We start from the raw sequence: 25,322 nt of genomic DNA, 5'->3' as shown, positions 1-25,322 counted from the left end.
GCTTAGGCTTTAAAATCCTGTGGCTTGATGATGCTCCCCAGGGTACAGATAAAACCTAACTCATGCCAGAAAGAGATGCAGTTTAGTTTTTAAACAAAATTATGCACGGACAGCTCTAGGACTGGTTATTTCTTGGTGGAACAATCCTGGAAAGTCCCATTCTGGACAACTGCTGTTTCACTTGGCCAGGGCAGTCGAAACTAGCACCTAGGCATGCAATGCTTTCATAAGTGTAACCTAATGGTGACCATACACTGATTTTTATACATTAGGCCAGTGTTTCTCAGCCAGGGTTATGTGGAGCCCTAGGCTTCCATCACAGGTTGCTAGTGGTTCCTTGAGCAATGAGCAGTTTGTGGCTCTCATGTCAGTTTAAGTGACGCCAATGATCTTTTTTAGCAATCTGTAAGGGTGACATTTTTCCCACTGGCCAGCAATGTAAGAGGAATTCTTCCCACTGATCACCATGCTAATGTAAGCTGTGGATATAGTAATTATACCAGGGGTTCCCTAAAGACTAATTTAATCTCTTGTCTAAATGGTTAGACAAATCACTGAGATTATATCATAAACCTGTTGCAGGCAGAAAGATGGAAACCCTTAAACTACGTACACACGTCAGATTTTTATCGCCCGATAATCGGCATCGGCCAATTATCGGGCGAAAATCTGCCGTGTGTACAGTCGTTGTCGTGTCGGTGTCGTCCATCGTCCGGACGACCGACCTGCCGGATCCACGGACGATGGACGACAGCCGATCCTAATGAAAGGGAAGGGGAGAGCGCGCAGCAGGGTGCCGCTCCGTCGCTCTCCCCCTCCCCTCTCCATAGATCATGAACGGTGCTGTATGTACAGCACCGTTCATGCATCGTGCACTCCCTTGTCGTTGGAAAGGATCGTGAAAGATCCTTTCCAACGACAAAAATTGGAAGAGTGTACGCAGCTTTAGTCTCCCCTCTCCAGTAATTAGACTTCAACATTGTTACCTTGTAGCTATTCAAAAGCTGAGAGGTTTCAGAGGACACATAAAGAGAATCCAAGATGTACCTTCTCTGATCCATCATCCCACTTATTGGGCCCAATTTATTAAAGCTCTCAAAGGCTGGAGGGGATACAATCAGTGAAGTTGGGTGATCCAGCAAACCTGGAATAGATTTCCTAAAAGTCATTTGGTATTCGTTAGGGAATGTTTTGGATCATGTACCAGATCCGTTCCAGGTTTGCTGGATCACCCAGCTTCACTGATGGAAATGTATCCTTTCCAGCCTTGGAGAGCTTTAATAAATCAGGCACAATGCCTGCAAAATAATAGCTACTTCCTTATGAAGAGAAGACAAAGGCATTGTTAGGGGTAATGTTATTCTTGTGAGAGGTAATACATTGGTATGTAAAGACCCCAAACCCGATTTTCCTTAGGCTAGGATAGACAATAATGTCCTCTTTACCCCGAACCTCCCACACAAACACAATGTTCATGTATTGTCAGTGGGAATTCAGCGCAGATTTTTTTTGCCTCTGCAGGTTGATTTACCCAACCATCATCCATGACTTTTGGATAGAATGAGACTTTAATAGGTGGCCTTGTATACTCTGCATCTAAATATATATCCACATTTCTTTGCACATAAATTTCTCCAATGTCTTACTCACAGAGCCAATATTAAAGCCCGGTGCTGGTTCATACACAATAAATTTATACAAGATTCCTTGCAATCCCCCCTGGGGTCTAAAGAAGTCAAATTCATCAAACAGACCTTTATCTGTTTTTCAGCCACACAAATGTAATATCTTTCTGCTGACAGAAGAAAAGATTTATTATAGCTCCAAATCGCTGTTGTAAAGACAAGAGGTTTTACTGAACATGACAAATCGTCAGGCATACAAAACACAGACCTCTCCGTAGCTGGAGGGAGGGGGGTCCATTTTATTGTTCGGTGTACTGATCTCCCTTATTATCTGGGCTCTGGGGGGCACGCGCAGATTACCATATAGACACGGAATCGCTTCCAGATGTGATGTAGTTGGACGCGGTATGGATATTCAATGTTCACACGTATTATACAGAGTAATTTCAATCATTTTGTTACAGGGTCAAACACTCGTCTTCGGTTTGTAAATAGTCTCAGCTTTTATCACTATTCTTTAAAGAGAAAGTCTTCCCAAAGGTGCTATTTCTTATTCGTGTTTGGAGATTGGTGGACGATCTTAGCCTGGCTTATTTTATGCCTTGGATATTCCAAAAAGTAAGATTTCCAACCATAATACTATTCCAAATGAGATTAAAGAGTGCTCCTACCCACTTTGTGTGTTCCGGTATTTGGATTCTTCATAATGTAAAACAAAAGTAAAAAAATCCAACATGGACAGTGGTAACACCTTATAAAGGCCACAGCAGGTGTGCAGGCCCAGGAACATAATTTTGGACCAGCCCGGGCAATTTGGATGAGCTGATGGTACACTAATGAATGGAAAAATGCACCACAACGTATGAATAGTCCTGTGCAAGGCAATGCAAAGGAATTATACTTCACTGTCTGGGTTTAAAAGGGTGCCAATCGAATAAAATTTACTGCATTGGGTATGTTGTGATGTGCACAATGTATTAGTGGGATGTATAATGGGCCCAGCAGGAAACCTGAACCAAAGTCACTTACCACTGCTGCTTTACATATATGACCAAGTGTTTTATGGGAACAACAGGGAGAAGGTCCTGAGCACTGTAAGATCCAAATCATCACATAGAGCAGGGGTGCCAAACTCTGACCCAAGGGCCATATCTGGCCCCCCAAAGGAATTTTTTTGGCGCCTAAAGAAATTCTAAATATAAACTGCAGCTGGTCTGCCTCTGCATTGAAATAGCACCGCTACTACAATTCCCAGCATCACTCGCCTCTATAGACCAGGGGTCTCTCTGCCTATGCATGGCCCCGCATTGGAGTGTTTTATAGACGCACAGAATTGTAGTAGCGGTGGTATTTCAGTAAAGTGGGAGTTCCAGCCACTCATAACATTAAGCCCCATATTTGACTGTTTTATTGTCGCAGGGAATTGTAGTAGCGGTGCTATTTCTCTATTATAGGCTTGTTCCAGATTGAATGTTAACCAAAACCTCTTTGTTTCCATATGAAAAGGTTTTATACCTTCCTCAATTTTTTCAATAAACTTCAAGGTTGGCCCACAACTTTGTCAAAGTTTTTAACTTTGGCCCACTGTGTATTTGAGTTTGACACCCCTGACAGAGTGTGCACAGGATTTCGTGCTCCTTGTTTCCACTGGCAAACATAATGACAGTGGGGTGAAGGGGAAGAAAATACAGCCGTATACAACCCCTTCTTTCCCATGCAAAAATAAGAATGTGAGGTGTACTGTGTTTTCTTGCAATTTTTAAATAGGTTCTTACCTGTGACAGACCTAAGTGTACAGAAGCTGTCTCTGAAATATACATAATTTTTCCATCCGATGCAACAACAAAAACAAATCCATCAAGGGTCTGTAGAAAAAAATAGTCATTTTAATACGATGTATTACAGTATAAGAGGTACGACCCTGGCTACTTGTATGCCACTACTCCCCTTACCTTTTTATAGCAGTTCCTAGGATACATCCAAGTGTTTCCCTTTTTCCCCTTTTCTTCCCTTTTTGATTATTTTTTATTTAATATTGTTTTTCTTATTAAACTGTTTTTTATTAACTTGCGCACTCAATGAGACTACAAATCCTGTTCTAATATATTTCATCTCAGGAATGTTAACAAAAGAGCGTGACTTGATGTATTAACATATTATTGGGATTGGTTGCCATTGTTTCTATTATTGTACTGTGCGTTGTTCATTTTTTACAATTGTTTTTCTCAATTTTTTAATGTGTTATACTAAAAAAGGAAAATAACCTTCTTTAAAAAAATCTATTTGAAACAAAGAGGAATTGTTAGCAATGTTAACAGGAAAATTAATAGGATTCAATTACAAATGTCTACAGTCAAATCATCCCCATCATTAAGGCAATTTAAGACTAGGACTTAGCCTAGAACCTTTAGACAACTTAAAAAAAGACCATATGGAAGTTAGGTTTGGTAGTAATCAGCAGATTCCACATCCAAAAACCATAGAACCATCTATAACAGAAGTCACTAACCTTTTTGGTCCCGCGGACCACTAAAATTACTGGCTCCTGACCTCACATGCGCGGAGAGCCGGTTGTCAATCAAAGGGGAGGAACCTCCCCCATTGTGACGTCATAACACCATAACCCCGCCCACTCTGCCATCGCAGATCTGAGCCTGAGAGAGTAAGCTGGTTGTGTGCAGGGACACAGCCCGCCCACTCCCCGAGCCTGGGAACTGCTCGGGGGACATGAGCCATGGCTCTGGCCGGTGCCTCCCCCCAGTGGGGTCCTTCTCCTGACTCTGCTTGAGGGTGCACCGACCAGAGCCGTGGACCCCCAAATTCTTCTCATGGACCACCAATTGGCGACCGCTGATCTATACCATAATTTGTGTATGGGAATTTGAAGGCATTACATATTAAAAAATCAACATTTGTCTGTTTGCAAGGGCAGACATAGGGAGATGCAACATATGTGGTTGCATGAGGGCCTGGGACCCTCCTCTGCCTACAGGACCCCGCAAGTCAGTCTACACAGGGCAGTGGCGAACTCCAGCAGTGGTGGTTGTAGTCACCGTTGGCAATGTCCGAAACCGCCAGTTGGAGTCTAACTTTATTTTGTAACATGGAGACACTGGTGGTCAGGAAACTCAAAAAGTAGGGAAAAGAGTCAGGAATTATAACAAGAGTCCTTACTATTGGAGCATCCAAGACATCCAAAAGGCCATCTGCAACAAAACTTTTGGGTTTCTATGTACAAATTTGTGGACTAGATTAGGTTTTTATTGCTATCTGTGTGCCACTGAGGGGATCCACCTATTTATTTGTCCTGAAATTCATTGATACAGGGATTGAAAATGAGGAAACATCCCAAATGTTAGGTGATCACCAAAAGAAAAAATAGAGGGGAAATCTTTTAGCGAGGACATTTGTTCTGGTGACAACTATAAAAGAAGGAATTACCTATTCACTACTCTATCCAAAATAAAAAGAAAAACGTTTTGGCTTCAAATAGAGTTTTGGATGGATTGTCCCTTTAAATAATATTTAGTTTTCAGCAATCGTCTTTTATAGCTGCTGTATGTAACAAAAGTTCAATGACATAAAGAGTTCTGGTTTTAATGTATCACGTATCATACTGTTTTATTCTGTTATAAGCATATGGAGATCATTATATACTTAAAGACTCATGTTTCTCATTCTATGATGAACACAAAAAGTAATTTTTACATGAGACCTCTGTATTTAGGTTTGTGCCTCAAAACAAGCATGGACTGTTATTTCGTAAATGAAGTAGAAAACTCACTTAAGTCAGACTTGGCACAAACCAACTAACAAAGCATCTTGAAAGGGCCACTAAGCATGAATAAAAAATCGATTTATGTAAAGGAGTATTTAATAACCAATAAAATAAGTCCAAAAAATTGCTTTCAGCACCAAGTACCCAATGTTGTTTGTTTTTGGCAGGGAAATTGGATAGTGTCGATGCCAGTTCCATTGTAAGATGGCCTGATAGTTTTGGCAATACCAAGGTAATTGTGAGTTCTTTGGGGCTGGGGTTATATTAATGCTAGGGCAGGAGCTATGGTTATTTTTTTTTTTATAGGCAAGCTTTTTTTTGGGGGGTTTATGGATATAGATGTTATCAGGTTTTGTTGCTGCGACCTGGTCGTTAAGCAAAAGGCACCCCAAGACCAAAGAGAAGGAGCGGTGTGGATTACACTGTACAGTTTTGTACAGTGTATTCATCGGAGGAGCCATTCGTAAGTGCGGATGGTCGGTAAACGGGTAAGTCATAAAGTGAGGAGTACCTGTATAGTAAAACAGGGTTAGACCCTCCAACAACTTTTTATTGCTTTCCCACTAAATATATTCATCTTCTTTATTTTTCCTAGTGACCACTGTCACCAATAACAAAGGTAAGTGGAAATTTAACATTCTGAGTTGCCTTCAGAGCAATAGTAGTGGAAAAATCTTCCAATGGGGATTCCTGATCTGGGGACTACTCTCTGGGATGAGATTAAACATTTCTTTATCAGACAAGATGACTCTTGTCTGAGGGCTCTTTCCTTAGGATTGTTCCACTCAATAAGACATTTTTGCATTATTGAAATACTCCATGAGAAATCTTGTAGTCCAGGTTGGTGAACTTTTGTAGCAGATTGGATTACATTTAGCACCGATTGAATGGTTTTGCACCGATTGAAGTCCAATATAACATTCTTCGTGGGGAAGGATGAATCTTCATACCTGAGTTGCAGTAGATATATGGTGTCAATCTGCAGATTTCTTATGTCTAAGGTCAACTTTGCTGAGAAATGCCTGACGCCTGGCACCAAATTTGATGGAACTCCTCCAACACAGAACAGAGTGTGGGAATATCCGAGGAATGTAAAAGAAAAAAGGAAGACGTACAAGCTTGCTGTGGACAACAAAGTATAGGGACTATTTCAAACTGTTATTTTTTTTTATATATCTAGTGATTGGCAAAGTTATTGCAACTTGGACTGAAAATATATATATATATAGTCTCTGCAACAATAAGAAAATCCTTCTTTCTACCAGGGATTCCTCTCTGTTATCGCCTGTCGGTTTACACCTACCCTCATCATGAGCTCTTTGCTTTGAGGCCTTGTATATACTTGGATAAAGATGTCAAGATACTGTAATGTATGATATATGCTATGAGTAATTGTAAGTATTTCTTTTGCTGACTTCATAAAAACATTATATGCTGTGCTGAAGAACAATAGTTATTGTATATAATATTAAATTTATTGAAATCTAGATCTCTCAATGTTATTATCCTGCAGAAGTGGCATTGACTGTGAAACGCGTCGAGACACCCTTTAATGTTGTGAGATGGTATACTGTTAACTGTGAACTCATTTGATGTATTATGGTGTGATCTATGAGTTATGTTGATATTTAGATTGTGCCGTCTTGGATGTTAAGACAAATGGCATAATCTTTTATTGGTGTTTTAATACTTTTTAAATATAAAGTTTTTGTTACTTGATATTACTCATGTGCCCATCAAGTCCCCTTTTTTCTGCATAATTTGAATTGTTATTTTATTGATTATTGTGAGCAAACTCTAGGGTTTGAAGGTATTCTGTTTGACCATTAGTTTGGTATTAGTAAGATGAGGAATACTGCAAGGTGATCTTCAGGTATTTACAGAATCCTTTGCAAAAGTGTGATAATGCATGCCATAAAACCTGAAGATTTCCCAGATGTTGGGAAGTAAATTTAGAAAACAGAGTCCTAGCCCTATTCAAAAGGCCATTTACCCATTAGAAAGGGCATTTGTATTTTCGCTCAATGAATATACCGTAGATGGGTATATAGCGGCTGGTGGACCTCTACAACATAATGTACGTAATGAAAGCAATGAGGAACATTACTTCTGTGGAAGTGAGTTATGTGTACATAAAGTATTCCTGAATTTATCTAACATATCTAACCCAAGCACCAATACATAATACATTGCAGCCGATCAACCATTGTGAAGGATGCATTTGTTTTCATTTTATTCTTTTTTAAGTTAGTTTTCAATTTTTTAATTGCTGCAACTACTAAGAAGCTACATTGCCAACCTAGTTTAGGAATTATTTTTGGATTATAGAATACGTCTTTTTCTCTTCTCCAGAATAAAGAAGATGTGTTGTTGCAGTGTCGTATAGGTATAATGGAGTGCACAGTAAGTCATCCCAAGATTTCTGGCAGGAATAACGGGACTTTTTGCACTTTTTAAACAAGTATAAGAAAACTCTTAAGTTGTATATTTGACAGACCAGAAGAAAGCAAATAAGAGATGTTCATTGCCAAGGTTTACATTCACTTTAATTTACAGCATCTCCTAAAAAACATGGGGCAATTTAAATTTGATGAAACAATAAAACTGGTTCAAACTCTTGCAAGAAATGGAAAGAAATAGAGAGATATCAAGCTATTAAACAGGAACAGAGAATACAGTGTGTCTTTATGAAAAACACATTGCTGTGAGTGAGATTGTACAGGGTTTTGGGGAGATTATTGCAATCTGCAATGTATTTTCTACATATAATGGTAACATTCTAGGCAAACCTACAGGGCTTTAAACCACAAATGAAAAATTGCACTGGATTAAATGCTTCTATGAGCGTACGCACTTGTATGTAGAAAAGCTAGTAAAATCCCTATAAATATTTAGGCTAGGTGGGATAAGAAAAGGAAAATAAACTGAATTTGCTGTACAAAGAGGAAAGACTTTGATATCTACTTATGTGTTTGTATTATGTCAAAGTCTCATTTTTATTAAAACAAAAAAAAATTGTGAAAAGTAGAAAACAGTTTCTTGCATGTTCTTATGATTATAATTATTATATATAAAGGGGGAACTCCAGTCAATTGACTAACACATAATCGGCAGTCTGGCATGCAGGCATGATGCATCCTTTAAAATGTCCACTCAAGCTAATTATTATTATTAGCATGTGTTTATATGGCACCAACATATTACTTTACATAGCTACATATACACACTCATGTCACTAAGTATTTCCTAGTGGAAAGTACAATATGTCCAATATAGTCCAAGTCCAATTTTGGAGGAAGCCAATTGATCTACCATTAGTTCTTTGTGGTTCAAGAGGTAACCCAAGTGCTCAGAGGAGACCCAAAAACACACAAACTCCATGCAAATAGTGTCCTGGGCAAGATTTGAACCTGGGATCCTAGCACTACAAATCAAGATGGATTTGGAGCACAAACAGGAGTCTATATGAACACCTCCAGGGGCAGCTTAAAGCATCTTCTCACCTCTCCAACTGCTATTTCTTCCAAGATCTCTCAAATAATGGTACGACCAAAGCTTGTTATCCAGTTTGTTCAAAAATCATCTGATGTCCATGAACTTCAGGTAAACAGGTAAATGTAATGTTGATGTTTACATACAGAACTTTCAAATAGTTTGTAATATCTAAGAGTTACACAGAACAGCCATTAAACAGCGCTGGTGACCTGACTTTTCTCTCCTCCATTCATGGCACACGCTTATGTACTGTTAATTGAGGGCTAAGCAGAAGGTACTTAAAGGACGGACATTTGCACATTTAGCCATTCAATAGTTCTGCCTGAAACCTGAAGATGGGTAACATCAGCTTGTACTGGAATAGGGCCACTCTGCCAAGTCCCTTAAGAATTGAAAAGTGCAGCTCCCTGGTAATAGAGTCTTTCTACTTTTTTGGTGGGATGTCTTTCCAACTGTGCCTCCATTCCAGCAGTGCAGCCTTCAGTATTTATTACTTCGCGGAATATCTAATGTCCTTGTCCTTCCCTATATACAATGGTTTCATCTTCTAATCCCTGCATCAATGGAGGACTGAGCTGTACCTTAGGGGTCAGCAGAAGAAACATCATCCAGAGGTATTGAAGGTTGAAGGCACTGATGAAAGATGCAGCACTGGAATGGAAAAGAGATAGAAGACACGGGCCACCAGAATGATGGCTGTATTGTTTCTTTTGTTGCAGGAAGCTGACCTTTTCAGTACATTAGAGACCTTTTTACTCCCTTTAGGTTGTTCTTTTATTCCTTCAATACTAATAAAACAGTTTTGCAATTTAGCTTGTGAAGCAAAATGAATCCCATCATCGTACTAAGATCATAGAAACTGAGCTTGGAATGAAGGCTCACAGTTGGGGTGCCTACAAAGCTTGTGAGTGCTTAGACAACACTTTGATTCATTACCAAAAATAAAAGTTCAAGGTAAAGTTGGCCAATGTGAGGTTCAAAGAGGAAGGCTGATCATCATTAGCGTGAAGAACCTGTGGGAGCTGAAACCTGTTTCCTCCGTACATATGATGTTGTAGCCACTGCACGTTTAAGTAATAAAATGAGATTTGGTTAAACATTTGGGGCACTATTTATAAACTCTTTGAGCACTGTTTATCAAACTGGGAATCAGACATTCCCTCAAAAATACCCTCGTGGGAATCTTCCAGGTCCATATGTTAAGTGGCAGTAATTGATTCCCACCAGGGATTGTTAGATGGAATGTAAAATTCCCTGTTTTATAAACAGAGCTCTTCACGTTCCTCCAAGTTTTAAAATCACAGTTTGCAGCAGATCTGCAGTGAATCAGCATAACAAATACCTGAAGTAGGTGAGATCCCAGCTCCTTTGCCACATTATCCAATGGTCCAATTCTTGCAGGATGGCCCCAGGCGTCTCCGAGACCTGAGCAGAGAAAAAGCCAGTTATACATTTTGTTTTGGTTTACCTAAAGACATATAGAGATACTACAATCTTTGTATAACCTGTAATGACGATGAAAAGTTTCTCTCCTTTTTAAATTATGGCAGCAATTGGCATCAATTTTGGTGAGTTTTTGTGAAAATGAAGTTGAAATTAAGGTTGCTTTTCATGGTTTTGGGGATTTCAGTGGCTCTGGTAAATTACTGAAGATTCTTATTTTTCTAGGACTTTTTTTGTTTTACAAGCAAATAGTGAAAAATGTACACCTAACAATAAATACGTAAAAGGGAAGCAAATCAATCAGACAAGGAACACTAAGGCCACTATTTATAAACAGGGAATCAGACATTCCCTCAAACATTCCCTCGTCAAAATCATCCAGGTCCATGTGTTTCAATGACAGTAACTTATCCCCATCAGGAAATGTTTTGGGGAATGTCAGGGTCCTTGTTTTATAAATAGAGTCCTAAATCACATAAACTTACCAAATAAACATGCTGTCAATTTCCTTAAAAAATCTTTCCAATTTTCGATGCAATCAGCCATACCTCCCACCTCATAGTTTGTAAATCTATACAATATCTATACAATCTATAATCTTTACAAATATTAATATTAATATCATTAAACAGTATTTATATAACTCCAACATATTATGCAGCGCTGTACATTAAATAGGGGTACAATCAGTTTGTAACTTGGGCGTTCAGTTTAACAGCAATTATATCCATGCAAACAAGAATCGAAATAAGTGAGATATATAAAAAGGAAAATTGTGTTTGACAAATGTGACCCTGTAGTTTGACCTTTAAGATTATTTTTCGTGTTTATAAGAGTCGCTGTTTGTGTCATGGCAAATTACTGCAGAGCCTCATAATCCTCAATAATTAAAGGACAGTTATAGGACCAATCTACCTAAAATGTTGGAGTTATGTTTATATGCTTTATATGAAGGAGCTATTCAGAAAGCCGTTACGAAATATGATGATGCTATCAAAGTAAGATAATACTAAAAACAACCACATCTATGTATACAAAGTACCCCTTCCTGTGTACTAAAATATATATGATATTTATTTATCTTTTGTATTATTTTATGAAATTTTTTATTTTTTCAGTAAAATTTAGCCTGATTATACCTATCTGTATATTACCTCAATGTAATTCTTACATTTCCAAAAAATGTTATTTTTATCTTTTCTAGATACAAAAGTTTAAAAAGACATAAAAGGCATGATATACATAGAAAATATATTAAAAATAAAGCATTTAGAAGTTTGTATGAATTTAACAAAATTGTTGTTACAATTATATGATATGATAAATGTTGCTTGATTTTTGTTTAAAAGAGGCAAAACATTAATAAAGAAGAGAAGCAGAAAAGATGACTTTGTATACAAGGAAAAGAATTGAGAGCTGCATGTTGTAATATTTGGGAAATGGGTGTTATTATTGGTAATACTATGGGAAGAGGGAGAAGAAAAGATGAAAGGCAAATAGGGTGTAAAGGAGACATATAAAGCTGATTCAATCACCAAGTAGGTGGTATTAGGAATTACTATTGAAAGAGTAATTTAAATAAAAATTGCAAAGAAAGGAGAAAAAGAGCATAGAAGAGGTGAGGAAAGGTCAAATGAGCAGAGAGGAGAAAGAGAAACGAGGGTAAAAATGGGGAGAAAGAGAAGGTATGGTAGAATAGTGTAAAGGACAAGATGGGAGAATAAGAAGAACAGAAAGGAGAATGCAATGGCAGCTGTATTGTTGTAATAGATGGAAGGTGGATGTTATCATTGGGCAGCACGGTGGCTCAGAGGGTAGTACTCTAGCCTTGGGAATGCTGGGTTCCAGGTTCGAATCTCGGCCAGGACACTATCTTTCTTTGCAAGTTCTCCCCGTGATTGCTTGGGTTTCCTCTTGGTACTCTGGTTTCCTCCCACATTCCAAAAACATGCAGTTAGGTTAAAACTGACCTTAGGCTGTATTAAAAGCTGATTTTTTAAAGTAAAACCAAAACTGACCTTAGACTGTATTAAAGACATTTGACTATGGTAGGGATATTTGATTGTGAGCTCCTTTGAGGGACGACTAGTGACATGACTATGGACTTTGTACAGTGTTGCTTAATATGTCGGCACTATATAATTATATTAATCATTGGAATCACCCAGGCTCACCCATGATAGTCTATCTTCTCCCGTCTTGGGTAGTTATGATAAATCAGTTATGATAAATCAGACCCTTTTTCTTAACTACCCAGATCTCCCCAAGGGCTCTTGGTTGGTAGATGTTTGGCTACCACCAGAGACTTCACTGGACCTGTTCTTGGTAAACTTCATCTAAAGTCTACAGAGCTTGAAATGTTGTGTTATGCTAATCTTCTCCAGTCTTGGAGTGCTTTACCAAATGATGCCCAAAGAGAAGGGACAGAAGAATAGTGTAAAGAACAATATGGGAGAATAAAGAAAAGAACTGAAAGAGGGATGAGGAGGACAAGAGAGAAATAAAGGGGTGATGGGAAAAAGAGGGGTGAAAGGGCAAGGAGGAAGAAAGCAATGGAGGAGGAGAGGAGGAAGATGTGAGTGGAGAGAAGACAGGACAGAAGGATGGGAGTGCAAGAGGATGGAAAGGAAGAGGAGAATGGAGAAGATACAAAAAAAGAAGAAAAGTAGAGAGGAGAGTAGCAAGCAGGGAGTGGAAAAGGAAGGAACAAGAAAGAAGAGGAGGTGAGAAGAGGAGTGGACACAAGATAAATGATATTAGTGGTATAATAAAAAGGACAATGAGATTAAAGATTAAAAAAAAAAGAAAAGGAAAGAGGAGAGTAAAAAGTAAGAGACAACAGAAAGGAGAAGGGAAAATAATTTTGTTACAGAATACTTTTTTGATTTAGCTATCAAATCAACACTCCTTCGGCTACAATGCCATGCTGAAAATAAATAAACCATACACAGGAAAAATAAAACTTTGTCATTCCAGAACGTGAATTTTATAGTAATTATTTATTACATGATATCTCAATATTAAAATACACATAATAAATATAATCTGAGGACCATGCTGTGCTCAGAGAAGAAAGCTCCAGGCCTGTGAAAGGAAAACGTTCTGTACAGCATCTCTATAAAATATGTCTTGTAACTACTTGCACTAAAAAGCCAGCGGGGCTGTGCAAAAAGTTTACTTTGCTGAGTTTATTGGCAGCTGCACAGATGTTCGCTTGAAATACAACAGAGACCTGACCCCAGATGCAGTATTTTGAAATCAACCACGTAATAAGAAAGTCAATTTTCTTTCCGAGCTTGTCAAGAGCAGATCTGGAGCAGAAACAATGCAGGATTGATTAGCAGTGTGGTCTACAATACTCTTACTGACTTACTTTCTATCATGTTTTCAAGAGGTCCTCAGACTTTGGGACATGAGCTGATTTTCAATATTATATTTGTCTGTAAGCATATGACGGGTCCTCTTAAAGGGAAACTAAAGTGTTTTTAATATTTATATATGTTTTTATATAAACTTTTATAAGCATTTGTCAATATAGAAGGGCTAAAATATAACCAATATTCCAAATGTTTGTTAATCATGGATTGAAACCAAAATATTTCAATGCAGTTTGTAATTATTTAGCAAAGGTGGTAGCAGTTTGCACATAGTGCAAACTTTTCTTAGCAAAGTTTTTGCTTTTTTATCTAACCTTTTTACTTCCTTGGAGTTTGCAAAGTTGGCTGAGTTATCAGACAGGTTGTTGCCAACAGACAGGGGTGAGCAAAGTTATTTTGGTGTTGGAAAAACTCAGCCATTGGGGAAAGTTTTAATTTTGCTCATAGAAAATGAGCTTGGAAAATGTGTTGTTATTTATTCAGATGGTGTGAATTTTTAAGGGTTTTTATGAAGTACTTTTAGAGTAGTTTGGGGGTGTATTAGTACTGGTAATACCTCCAAATGACAGTCATTCTTTTTGGTAGGTAAGAGTAATTGATCTTTACCAATTTTACAGCTCTGGCTCCAAGCTAGTGGTACAGTACACCAGCAAACTACATTCTAGAACATTGGGTCTGATTTATTAAAGCTCTCCAAAGCTGAAGAAGATACACTTTCATCAGTAAGCTGGGTGATCCAGCAAACCAGGTCCATTCCAGGTTTTCTGGATCACCCAGCTTCACTGATAAAAAGGTATCCTCGGCAGTCTTAGAGAGCTTTAATAAATCAGACCAATTGACTCAACTGCCATGCTAAATAATTGAAAGTGTTATAAGTGCTTGTATGCTAAGTAGTATACTACATCCTGTCTGTGCTCAGGGACTAGAAAGAAAAATATGGCTGATGAACAATTGGCAGCAAGCCAATAAAAAGAACGGCATGTGTTGGAAAAAGGAGTTGTGGTCAGTCACTTTAGAAGAGACTGCCACCCAAACACATATTATTGCATTATAAACAATAAAATCCACTAGATCAGAACTAGCCCATGTGAAATACAACAAGGGACAGGAGAAAATCAGAATGAATAAGATTAAGTGAATAAAGCAAACCTTTTGAAAAGACAATAAGTGAAAAAATACTCTATTTGAAAACTAGGAATGAGCTCTTGAGAATGTTAAGATAATAGGCCTGATTTAATAAAGCTCCCCAAGGCTGGAGAGGATATACTTTAATCAGTGAAGTTAGTTGATCCAGCAAACCTGGAATGGATCTGGTCCCGAATTGAAAACTTTTGCTAACAAATAGCAAATGACTTTAAAGAAATCCATTCAAGGTTTGCTGAATGGATCCTCTCCAGCCTCAGAGAGTTGTAATAAATCAGGCCCAATATATCAATGCAATGGAAAAACTCTTTTTAAAGATAGAAAGTTGGACAACCTATTTCAAGAATCAGAAGCAAAGAAAACTAACAACACAAGTAATAGTGAGGGTAATGGACTGATGTGGAAAACATTAAAGGAGAAAAGTATGCAATAATCTTTTAAGGAGGTGAAAGGCATTGCAATGGAATGGCCATTGTTCTTAAAAATAAAATGAACAATTCAAAGTTATTGAGCAGTAATTATTAGAATAATAGTAATTAAAATAATATTCAATGTATTTTTCTGTGCCACTGTCTGTATTCGTCTGTCATTTGCAACCCCTATTTAAAGTACAGCGCTGCGTAATATGTTGGTGCTATAAAAATTATGTATATTTGTATTATTAATAATAGTAATAATAATAATATTTATAATTTAAGTATTTGTTCTATACTTATTTTCTGGACTATAGAAAAAAAGTTATAGTGCAGTTCTATCTAGAGGAGCAAAATACAGTCTCTAAGATCAAACCCGATGTAATTGTCAAAATGGGGGACTCTAATGACAAAAAGGGTTGAAGCTAGCATTCCACTGCATGGGTGACCATGGCATTGAATGAAGAAATAAAAAAGGAGAAGGATTAATACACTTTTGTGCAGGCATCAATAATTGCAAATGCCACATTCAAGCAACCTTTTTAGGAGCCCTAATGGAAATGACAAAAATCTAAACTGATTATATTACAATGAGCAAAAAGTTACAAAACTCAATTTTACAGACAAGAACCAAGATGAATATCACCTTGCAATGGATAATTCACTTAGCTTAGTGAATGGTATGATAGTTCACTTTGAACAAGCATCCAGTCCTGCAAGGAAAAGCACTCCATTGGATGGTTTATGAAAGCAATTTCATCTCATTCACTAAGCTAAGTGACGTATTCTTCATAATTGATTTTGCCTTGTGAACCGACAATTTTATTTTATTTAATCAACTCTAGTGATCACTCCATGACATAAAATCCTGTTACTGCTCCAAACTTGCCATGGTAGCCTCTCTGACCGTTCCTTATTGATCTTCCACCTAGTTTGGAAGGACAGCCTGGAAGGTCCTAAATGTAATAAAATATTTTCCACCAATATGGACTTTACTGTGCTCCTAGAGATTGGTAAAACCTTTGAATTCCTTTTTTATCGATCTTGTGACTTGTGTCTGGCCACTACTTTATCCTTGAGCTCTTTTGACAATGACCCCCCATAGCTGGCTGTTTGCTTTTAGTTGGACCACCAAGCAATGGAATGCTCCACAAATATCATTTTTATGCTGAACTAAATAAAATGATTACAATTGATTACGGGAACTAATTATATACCTTGCTATTCAATAGAGAAGGTGATAGGACACCCAATTATTTTGTATCCTTTGTATTCTTTATACATCTTAGTGATTCTGTTTTTTTTTCCAAACTCATTATTTTGTTTGTATTTCTTTCTGAACTATTGCTGTTACTGTATATCTTTCACTTTGATGTTATAAGTTACATTTAGTAAACACAGCTTGAAAACATATTACTTTATGTTTATCTTCATTTCAGGCTTCAAAGCAACAAAATGTGAATATTTTGAAGGGGTGAATATTGTCAATACACTTTATCTTTAATATATGGGTAAAAAAGCAAAAATATTTTTTTGTTGTCTTTTGTTATTTGGTTCACACCCTAAATATTACAGAAAATGGAAATACATTTTTTATTGGCTTTAAAGCCCCCCAACCCAATCTTCTCTTTGTTAGTTATCCAAAATCTCACAGCCATGGTTACAAGTGACACGCAGGCACCCGGCACATTACACTGCAGTGTGTTTACAGCAGATATAAAAGTACAAACAGCAATCATTGGAGTTTATTTGTAGCTGAGATACAGCTATCTGCTCATTGCTAAATTTCTCATTATTTCTATACAGTGCATTTTGCTTTTTAGGGGCCCATTCTGAAAACACATGCCATGAACTACAGCCTGCTTTGTGCCATGGAATTCTCCTTGCTTATAGCAGCAGAGAGAACATATGACTTAGCCCTTCAACCAACATTTGTGCCTTCCCTTATTCTTTTAGATTGTGATTCAGGGTGCTATGTGATATTAATTTGTTTTTCCTTTTATAAAAAGGAATATAAAAAATCTGAATCTCTGTGCTAAGGTCATGCAACTTTTTGTTATTTGGACCTCATAGATACAGAAGAGACAATAATCATTTTATGATTTATATGTAAAGTTTGCTACTTAATTCCATCACCCAGGTGTTGTCAGTTTGCAGGTTTTTTGCAGCGGGCCACTGAGCTGGAACGTGTTGGCATTGCTCAGAGCTGTAGGTAGAAGAAACCCCTAAACTTTAGGGGCTTTTGCATTTGTCAGTGGGCTTTCCAAAAGTGAAGGTGAGATTTGACCTGACACGTGTATGTCAGGGAAGGTTCAGAATTAATTTTGGGGAACACTTTGGGACGAAGTCCCTATTCAGACTTGCACTATTCATCGCTTTCAGACACCGATAGTCAAATACTATGCTGTCAACCACAGAGGTTGACAATTGCTTTGTTATCGGACTAAATGAGGTTGAGGTTCTGATTGTGGTCCAGAAGTGACTTGTTACTTACAGAAAGCCCACCACAATCAACAGCTGCATGCAAATGCATTCACAATATTCATAACCACCCCCTTTTAGTTGAATGGGCACAGTTAGGAAATCAGTTGAGCCTGCGGTAGTTTACTGTGATCAGCCGCAAATCTGAAATGCTCCTAAAACACATTGGGCCCAATTTATTCAAGTTCTCCAAGACTGGAGAAGATAGACTATTATCAGGGAACCGGGGTAGTCCATCAAACTTGGAATATATTCCAAGATTAGTTATCAAATGTTTTCAATCCTGGACCAGAATTATTATTATGGATCCCCCAGGTTCATACATGATAGTCTATTTTCTCCAGTCTTAAAAAATCACGCCCATCGAGGATGCCGTGGGAACCTGGGGACCCAGTAAGACTTGACTTTGGCAATTCCACCCACAGTGTGGCTCGGGGTTACCGCTTTTGGTATAGATAATTCACCCCACGTGCCACACTAGCATTACCGCTAGGGAGGTTAATACATATAAAATACAAGGCTTTCTTTACCAGACCAATTCTGTACTCTACAGGTAAATGCATCCTTAAGCAATGTTTTAGCTGTTCTGAAATGCACATTCAGACAGGTGCTCTTAACTTCATTTGATAAATACTTTGTTGCATTGTTCACAATGTATTTTTAGCATATGTTAGACGTCATGTGCCAGGGTCAGGTTAATTCTTATTTGTTGTTTGTCACACTGCAGCGATGCGCAATGTATAAAAACTGTGGATGAATCCAATGTGTTTCTAGGCAACACATCAAAAATATAAAAATAACTAAGTAGCACAATGCAAAGGACTCTTGTATTTAGGAAGGATGGGCAGTGCTCACTTGTAGAGGTTCAAAAAGTTTTTTGCTGGGTAAGAGCCGGAGGTCTCCATTGGGAAGCATACATTTGTCTCTAGTCCTGACCTAGCAGGTGGTGCATTGGACCTCTGCAGAGAGATCACTGTTTCTCTACAGAGTGCAAGGGTTCTATTCTGCATCTGTTTCAATGCACCTGAAATGTACTAAGCTGATTTTTTAAAGTAAAAAGGGCTGCCATTGATCTCTTTCTGAAAATGCCTTGACTTCTATGTTGACCCTCTGGCTAAAGTACCTCTGAGTTTCCTAAATCACTGACCTGAAATAACCATGCACATTAGCAGTTAGAAAAAGTCCTGATTTGCATATATGTTCCGGACTTGTAACTCAAACTATTGAAACCAGAACATCAAGTGATTTTGTATGGCTTTAACACTCCTTTCATAACAGGCTTCTCTTAAGGGGCAGAAATTCTGTATAATTCTCATGTTTTTCTTCTTGTGCAGAATATGTCTAGTATGAGGGGAGGTACCATAAAATATCATCCAGAAGACATTTCTATAGACAAAATATTAGTTTTGGGTTCCGCCTGGTGGTCTGAACGTTCTTTCATTAGAACCTTAATTCCCAACCTGCAGACTGGGGGCTGCATGTGTTCCTTTGGCACCCTAGCAGACGCTAATCTATATTTTCTATACCTAGTGAAAAAGGAGGTTTCTTAATAAATGACTTTTTTCAGTTTCTGTATGTAATCCTGATCTGTGTTCTTTATTATTCCCCCAATTTGTATTTAAAGGGTGGCTATGCTGCCAACCTGGGTTCCTTGGAGCTCCATCATAGCCACACTTGCATGCTACAGAAGGCCCGCGGCCGGGAATTTTTTTTTTTGTACCCACCGGAACGGCTTCCTCTAAGCATTGGAATTTCCATTCCTTTGTCCCACCCCACAACCATCCTGGGCCAACCCCCCTTAAAAACCCAAATAATTAAAGGGCCTTCCGGAAAGGTCTTTAACAAATCCTGGATGAAAGTTTTGGTAGCCGTTTTTCCTGAAATTGGGTAAATAACTCTTCCAACAATTTTAGTGTTTAAGGTGAAAGGGGAAAAAATAATTTTTCCTTGGTTAGGAAAATGGCAGGAACCAAAATTTTAATTTTACCCTTAAGGGGCTTTAAATGAGCAATTTACTTGTAAGGGGCTGCCGGACATTTGTTTATAAAGTTTTAGAAAAGTAACAACTTTTGGGAATTGGCTATATTATTTTTTTTAACCTTTACAAATTTATAATTTTTTTAATATTTAAATGGATTTTTATTTTTGCCAACAAATGCAAAACCGGTACTTTAATTTGGGGTGGAAAAGGACAGCAGATTTTGGCCGGTAATTTGAAATGTTCTTAAAAAATTTTTCTAAAAAAAGAATGTTAATGGGGTAAATAAGTTCTTAATAAACCATTTGTTAAAGCACCATGGCCTCAACCATGATTAAAGAAAACCAATAATGCAATGCACTACTTTCCTGGCACGTGTGAATAGTCATGATTTTTGCAAAATATACAAGCCCTAAAATTATTTGTTTTTTCATTTTCACTACATTGTAAATCCAGCACTGGAAGAGTTAAAACTTTAAAATATTGCATTGTCTTTTCCATTGCTTTTGAATGTAGAAGGATTATTCCTTCAGAATCATTGGGCTGTCCTTTAGATTGCATCTTTGAGCCATGCTTTTAAATGACCTATGAATACAGGTCTGGAAACAATGAACCCTTCAGAATACATTGTCTATGCTTTTTACTGTTTGTAAGTCAAATCCTTAGAAATTAACCCTTTAGAATACCTGTACTGACCTTTTGGGCTCCTGTGACTCAATCACTGAAATAGGTATCCCTTCAGAATTAATTGGCTATTTTTTTTATTGCCTGTGATTTGAGCACTAAAAGAGATAATTAATCAAAAACCATTGGCTTTGCTTGTGGCTCAAGCACTGAAATAGTTAACCCTTTAGAATCTATAAGCTATCTTTTTAAATGTTCTGGGACTCATGTACTGAAATAGTTAACTGTCAGAATCCATTGGCTATGCTTTCAATTTCCTGTGAATCTAGCACTGATATAGTTAATCCTTCTGAATCCCTATGCTGTCCTTTTGATTAATTGTGCATTAAAGCAATGGAAGAGTTAACCCTATTCTACTACTTATTTAACCCTAACTACTTGGGTTGTGTTTCTGGGTTTGCAGGTCACTCCATCATTTAAAAAGTGCAGCAATGAGGGATGGAATGTGGATGTGTTTTTTTATGTGAACCTGGCAGTGGTCCTCTAAAAACCTAATACCTAGCCCACTTGCCAGTATTTCTTCTGACCCAGCAGTTGATGAGTTAACGCTACAGGATAGCCCAGCCATGTTTTAGATTTCCTCTCCCTGCTGTTGTTAAAGAGCCAGGACGTGTTTCCCTTTCAGCAGCCCAGATTAGCCCTTTAATTCCTCCTAGTGTCAGCAAAGTTCTGGTGCTCACAGAAACACCTTTATGTAACAGGATCCAGAACAATGGAAGGTCCCAGCACAGCAGAGAAAGGGATCCATGTGCCCTCGCCTCAAGTCAGGGCAGAAAATGATCCCCTGGGCTATTCCGAGTTGTGGGCCCAGATATCAAACCTACCGACGTGGACGAGTAAAAGGAGCCATCCTTAGGAGAAGTGGATTATACTGAACATTGGATCCGCTCTACTTGGCTTCTTTGTGCTTTAAAAGGGAATTAAATGATCATAAGGAGGAAGTATTACTTTAGTAAGAAAAAAGAAAATCTTAGGAACCCATTGGTTAGTGTAAGATGGCTAACTGGCTCATATTCCATTCCATGTTTTTTCCATCTTGCATCTTGAGCCTATTCAAGAACACATGTGCAGTGTTGGGAGTAATAAAACATTAAAGTGACCATTAAACAATCAATGGTTCCAAGACCCCATACATGTTCTCCATCTCCCTCATATTGGTCATTTCCATTGCTTAACCGCCATGCACCCATCAACAGCAGGAACCATTCTCTAACAATCACTATACCAATGGGAGTGTTACTGCTGTTTACTAAAACTACTGAGCTGGAAGAATATGTTGTTATAGTAAATGGTAGGGTATACTTCTATTGAGCATCAGCTTTTAGGACAGGGAGCAGAAAAAACATTCCCAATTAATGTTTAATCAATATATCAATCAAACAGTGATCAGGAATGCCCTGCCGTAGTTTTCTAAAGAATTTTAATAAATTCAACTTTTTTAGTTGACTCTTAGGTGAAAACATCCCATAGTGTATGGATACCTACTTGTCACATATGATAATGAACACTTATGGATCCCCAATAGTTGAAAATAGCTGGCCTGGAGTACAGTTGACAAATGCTACTAGTTGTAGCTCTTATTTTATTTTTTTAAGCTGGGGATTGTAAACTCTTTCAGGAAGGCTCCTCTCCTCCTCCTGTGTCATTGCTTGTATCTGACTGTTATTTGGAACACCTCATTTGTTGGCAATATAAAAATACAGTTTAATAAATTATTATTATTATTATTATTATTAATAATAATAATAATAATATTAATAAAATAATAATGATAAAGTAATCCTAAATATCAAGAATATAATTGTCCATTAACATTTATAAGTACTAACTCCAGAGACTGTTGATCCGGGAAATATCCAAACCTTTAGGGAACATGAAAGGTTTTTCCCCCGTTGGAGCATATTGGACCATAATTATCCTTGTTTGTGCCTTCCTCTGCATCAGTCACTGATTTAAGGTTCTTAATATGCAGGTTTTCAATGTATTAATTGATTCTATTTGTTGAACTTACATCTTTTTACAACCAGCCTATGAACCTAAGTATAATTTTACTATAATTATTCCATTTGTTTTGTACCACCTTTTAGATCCTATCATTTTGTTTAAATATTCTTTGCTTGTGTCTCATTTTTATAAGTAAATACATTGAAATAGAAAATTGTTTATGATGCTATGTATTCAAAAACAATCATGAAATATATACATATAAACAGTATAAGAAAGTTACTGTAAGTGAATTAGCATTCATAAAAGCTGCCTGTTATCTCATAGATGAACTCTCATGGAGTCTATACAATCATAGGGACACAGATGGGTTATTAGAAATGACAAAGATATTAAGCATATTCTAAGCTTTTCATACCAATGAAAAAAAATAAGTGGCTTAGGTACATATTCAATACTGAGTACAATTCAATTTAAAGGTAATAAATTGTAAACTCTTTGGGGCAGGGTCCTCTCCTCCTGTGTCACTGTCTGTATTTGTTTGTCATTTGCAACCCCTATTTAATGTACAGCGCTGCGTAATATGTTATATAAATCTTGTTTAATATTATTAATAAAGGTAGATCCTGGACTTGTCTAAACTTTTTGGCTTGGATTCAGAATTCACAAGAACTGCTAAACAGAAACACAAATCTTTTGAAAGGTAAACCTATTCACATAGATACTGAACATTGCAACAATGAATTATAGCTGATTTCCATGCTGCAGTTATACAATCTGGTAATAAAGCTAATTCTTGTTTACTTATTTCTAAGATTGGATAACTGAAGTAAATATTCACACAAAATATTTACCCGCAAATCCATTAGTAAATCTGTCTCATTACATTCTATAATTACATCTTAACAGCCTCGGTGTTCCTGATCATGGGATCTTTGCTTAGGCTTTAGGGGGACCATCATTTCCGTAATTCTATCCCCAATCTAAAGATCCAATACAAAGCTTTGTTAATAGAAGCTTTGGGAAAGGAAAATGAGCTTTGTAATCCTCAGGACTTGATGGGTAGAGATACAAATTGTTTGGCTGGTAAACAACTCTCACTAACTATGCATTGAATTGGTTTGGATGCAGTTTGCTTACAGTTCCCAGGGATAATGACAGTGCCTGTATAATGCACTATATGTAAAAAAACGTGTAGTATATGTGTGGTATAAATATATATATATATATATATATATATATATATATATATATATGTATATTTATATATACCATATAAATATATATATACACATATATACTATATATATATATATATATATATATATATATATATATATATATATATATATATATGTGTATTTATATATACCATATAAATATATATATACACATATATACTATATATATATATATATATATATATATATATACATATACCATATATGTGTATAAACCATGTATGTGTAGCATAGACATATACTACATATGTACAACACACTATATATATATATACACACACACACACATCATACCCAAAGATATTAGAAACTGTAGATGTTGTCAAATGTGATATTTCGGTTTTTTAATTTCATTTAAAACATTGTCTAAAATTCTGTTTTCACTTTGCCATTATGAGAAAAAAATAAAATGGTTGTAAAATACTGCAACATAACAGAATTTAACAAAGTGAAGGGGGTCTGCATACTTTCTGAAGTCACTATATATATATATATATATACTATACTGGTCTGGTATATGTATGTTTAGTATATATGTATATATATATATATATATATATATATGTCAAGATATTAACCTAGTAGTATATAGTGTATACACACAGTCCTTATCTATATTGTATATATAAATCACATGTATATGGTACACATATACAGTACATATTACACATGTATGTACGGTATGTAGTACATATTTATATACTTAACATTTATACACCAATTCTGTATATACTATCTATACAGGTGTGGTATATGCATATGTAGTATCTACATGTGTAGTAATAATTTATACTGTTTGGGATGTATGTGGGCATATATATGTGTAGTATATAGAGCTGCAATGTAATCCAATATCCATAACACTCTATTTATAAATATAAAGCTATTAGATTGCATGTGTCATCCTGCCTGGATATGCTGCACACACAGCCCGTACATTCACAGACAGGCCGCCATAGTTCAGCTTCCAGGTTTTTTTTTTCTAAGGTTTATGCGGAGGAGATGAGAAGGATATTTGCCAAAAGTTTTTTTTGGATAGCTCATGAAGACATAAAACATTCCATTTAATGCTTTCAAGCTGAAATAGCGTGAAATAGGGACGACTTATGTCTGAAAGCCACAGCTCCAACACTTTGCACACTTTCTACCGCACTTAATAACACACTTACTATGAGATTAATATAAACATATTATAGATTAACCACTTGAAAATTTGATGGAAAGCGGTGAATTCACAACATTTTTTAGGTCAAGAGGAATTATTAAAAGAAGAAAACTCTTCAAACGTGGCAAAGGATGACCATTGAACGCATGCTTAATTTTTCCATTATTTAATGCACATCCATTGCATTTGAAGCAATAGAACAGACATAGAGTTGGGTTCTGCTTTTTGGAATCACACTACAGCTGCTACTGTATACATATTTTTTAGTACTTGATTCAGTAGAGAGAGAGCAAAGAGACAGAGAGATGATCTCATCAGTCTGCTGCTTATGACTTGACTGTCCAATCACAGGCCGTGGGAGGGACAAGACCTGTAAGTATTTCATAAGTGGAGCGGAGAAAAATAAGGTCTGCAGCTTTATCAGAGTTGGCTGTGATCTCTACACAACTCAGATCTTGATGGACCGAAGTGCAAATCCTGTGGCAGGTAAACAGCTACCGTATACAGTTGACATTCAAAAATATGTCAACCTTCGGACCTGAGGAGTGCCGGATT

At 36.9% G+C, this 25,322-nt stretch overlaps 1 protein-coding gene across 1 annotated transcript in view; it reads right to left on the bottom strand.

The window, feature by feature from the left end:
* Positions 1-25,322, bottom strand: part of SIM2 (SIM bHLH transcription factor 2) — an 80,344-nt gene that overhangs the window by 35,178 nt on the left and 19,844 nt on the right. The window contains exons 2-3 of the mRNA XM_072399531.1: positions 10,241-10,323; positions 3,401-3,490 (exon numbers count right to left, since the gene is read on the bottom strand). Coding sequence (XP_072255632.1) covers positions 3,401-3,490; positions 10,241-10,323 — 173 coding nt within the window. The remainder of the gene's footprint in view (positions 1-3,400; positions 3,491-10,240; positions 10,324-25,322) is intronic.

Source organism: Pyxicephalus adspersus, chromosome 1, assembly GCF_032062135.1.
Source record: "Pyxicephalus adspersus chromosome 1, UCB_Pads_2.0, whole genome shotgun sequence".
NCBI classification, from domain to species: Eukaryota; Metazoa; Chordata; class Amphibia; order Anura; family Pyxicephalidae; genus Pyxicephalus; species Pyxicephalus adspersus.
Note: the sequence above shows the minus strand (reverse complement) of the source record. Positions and strands in the feature narration are given on the sequence as shown.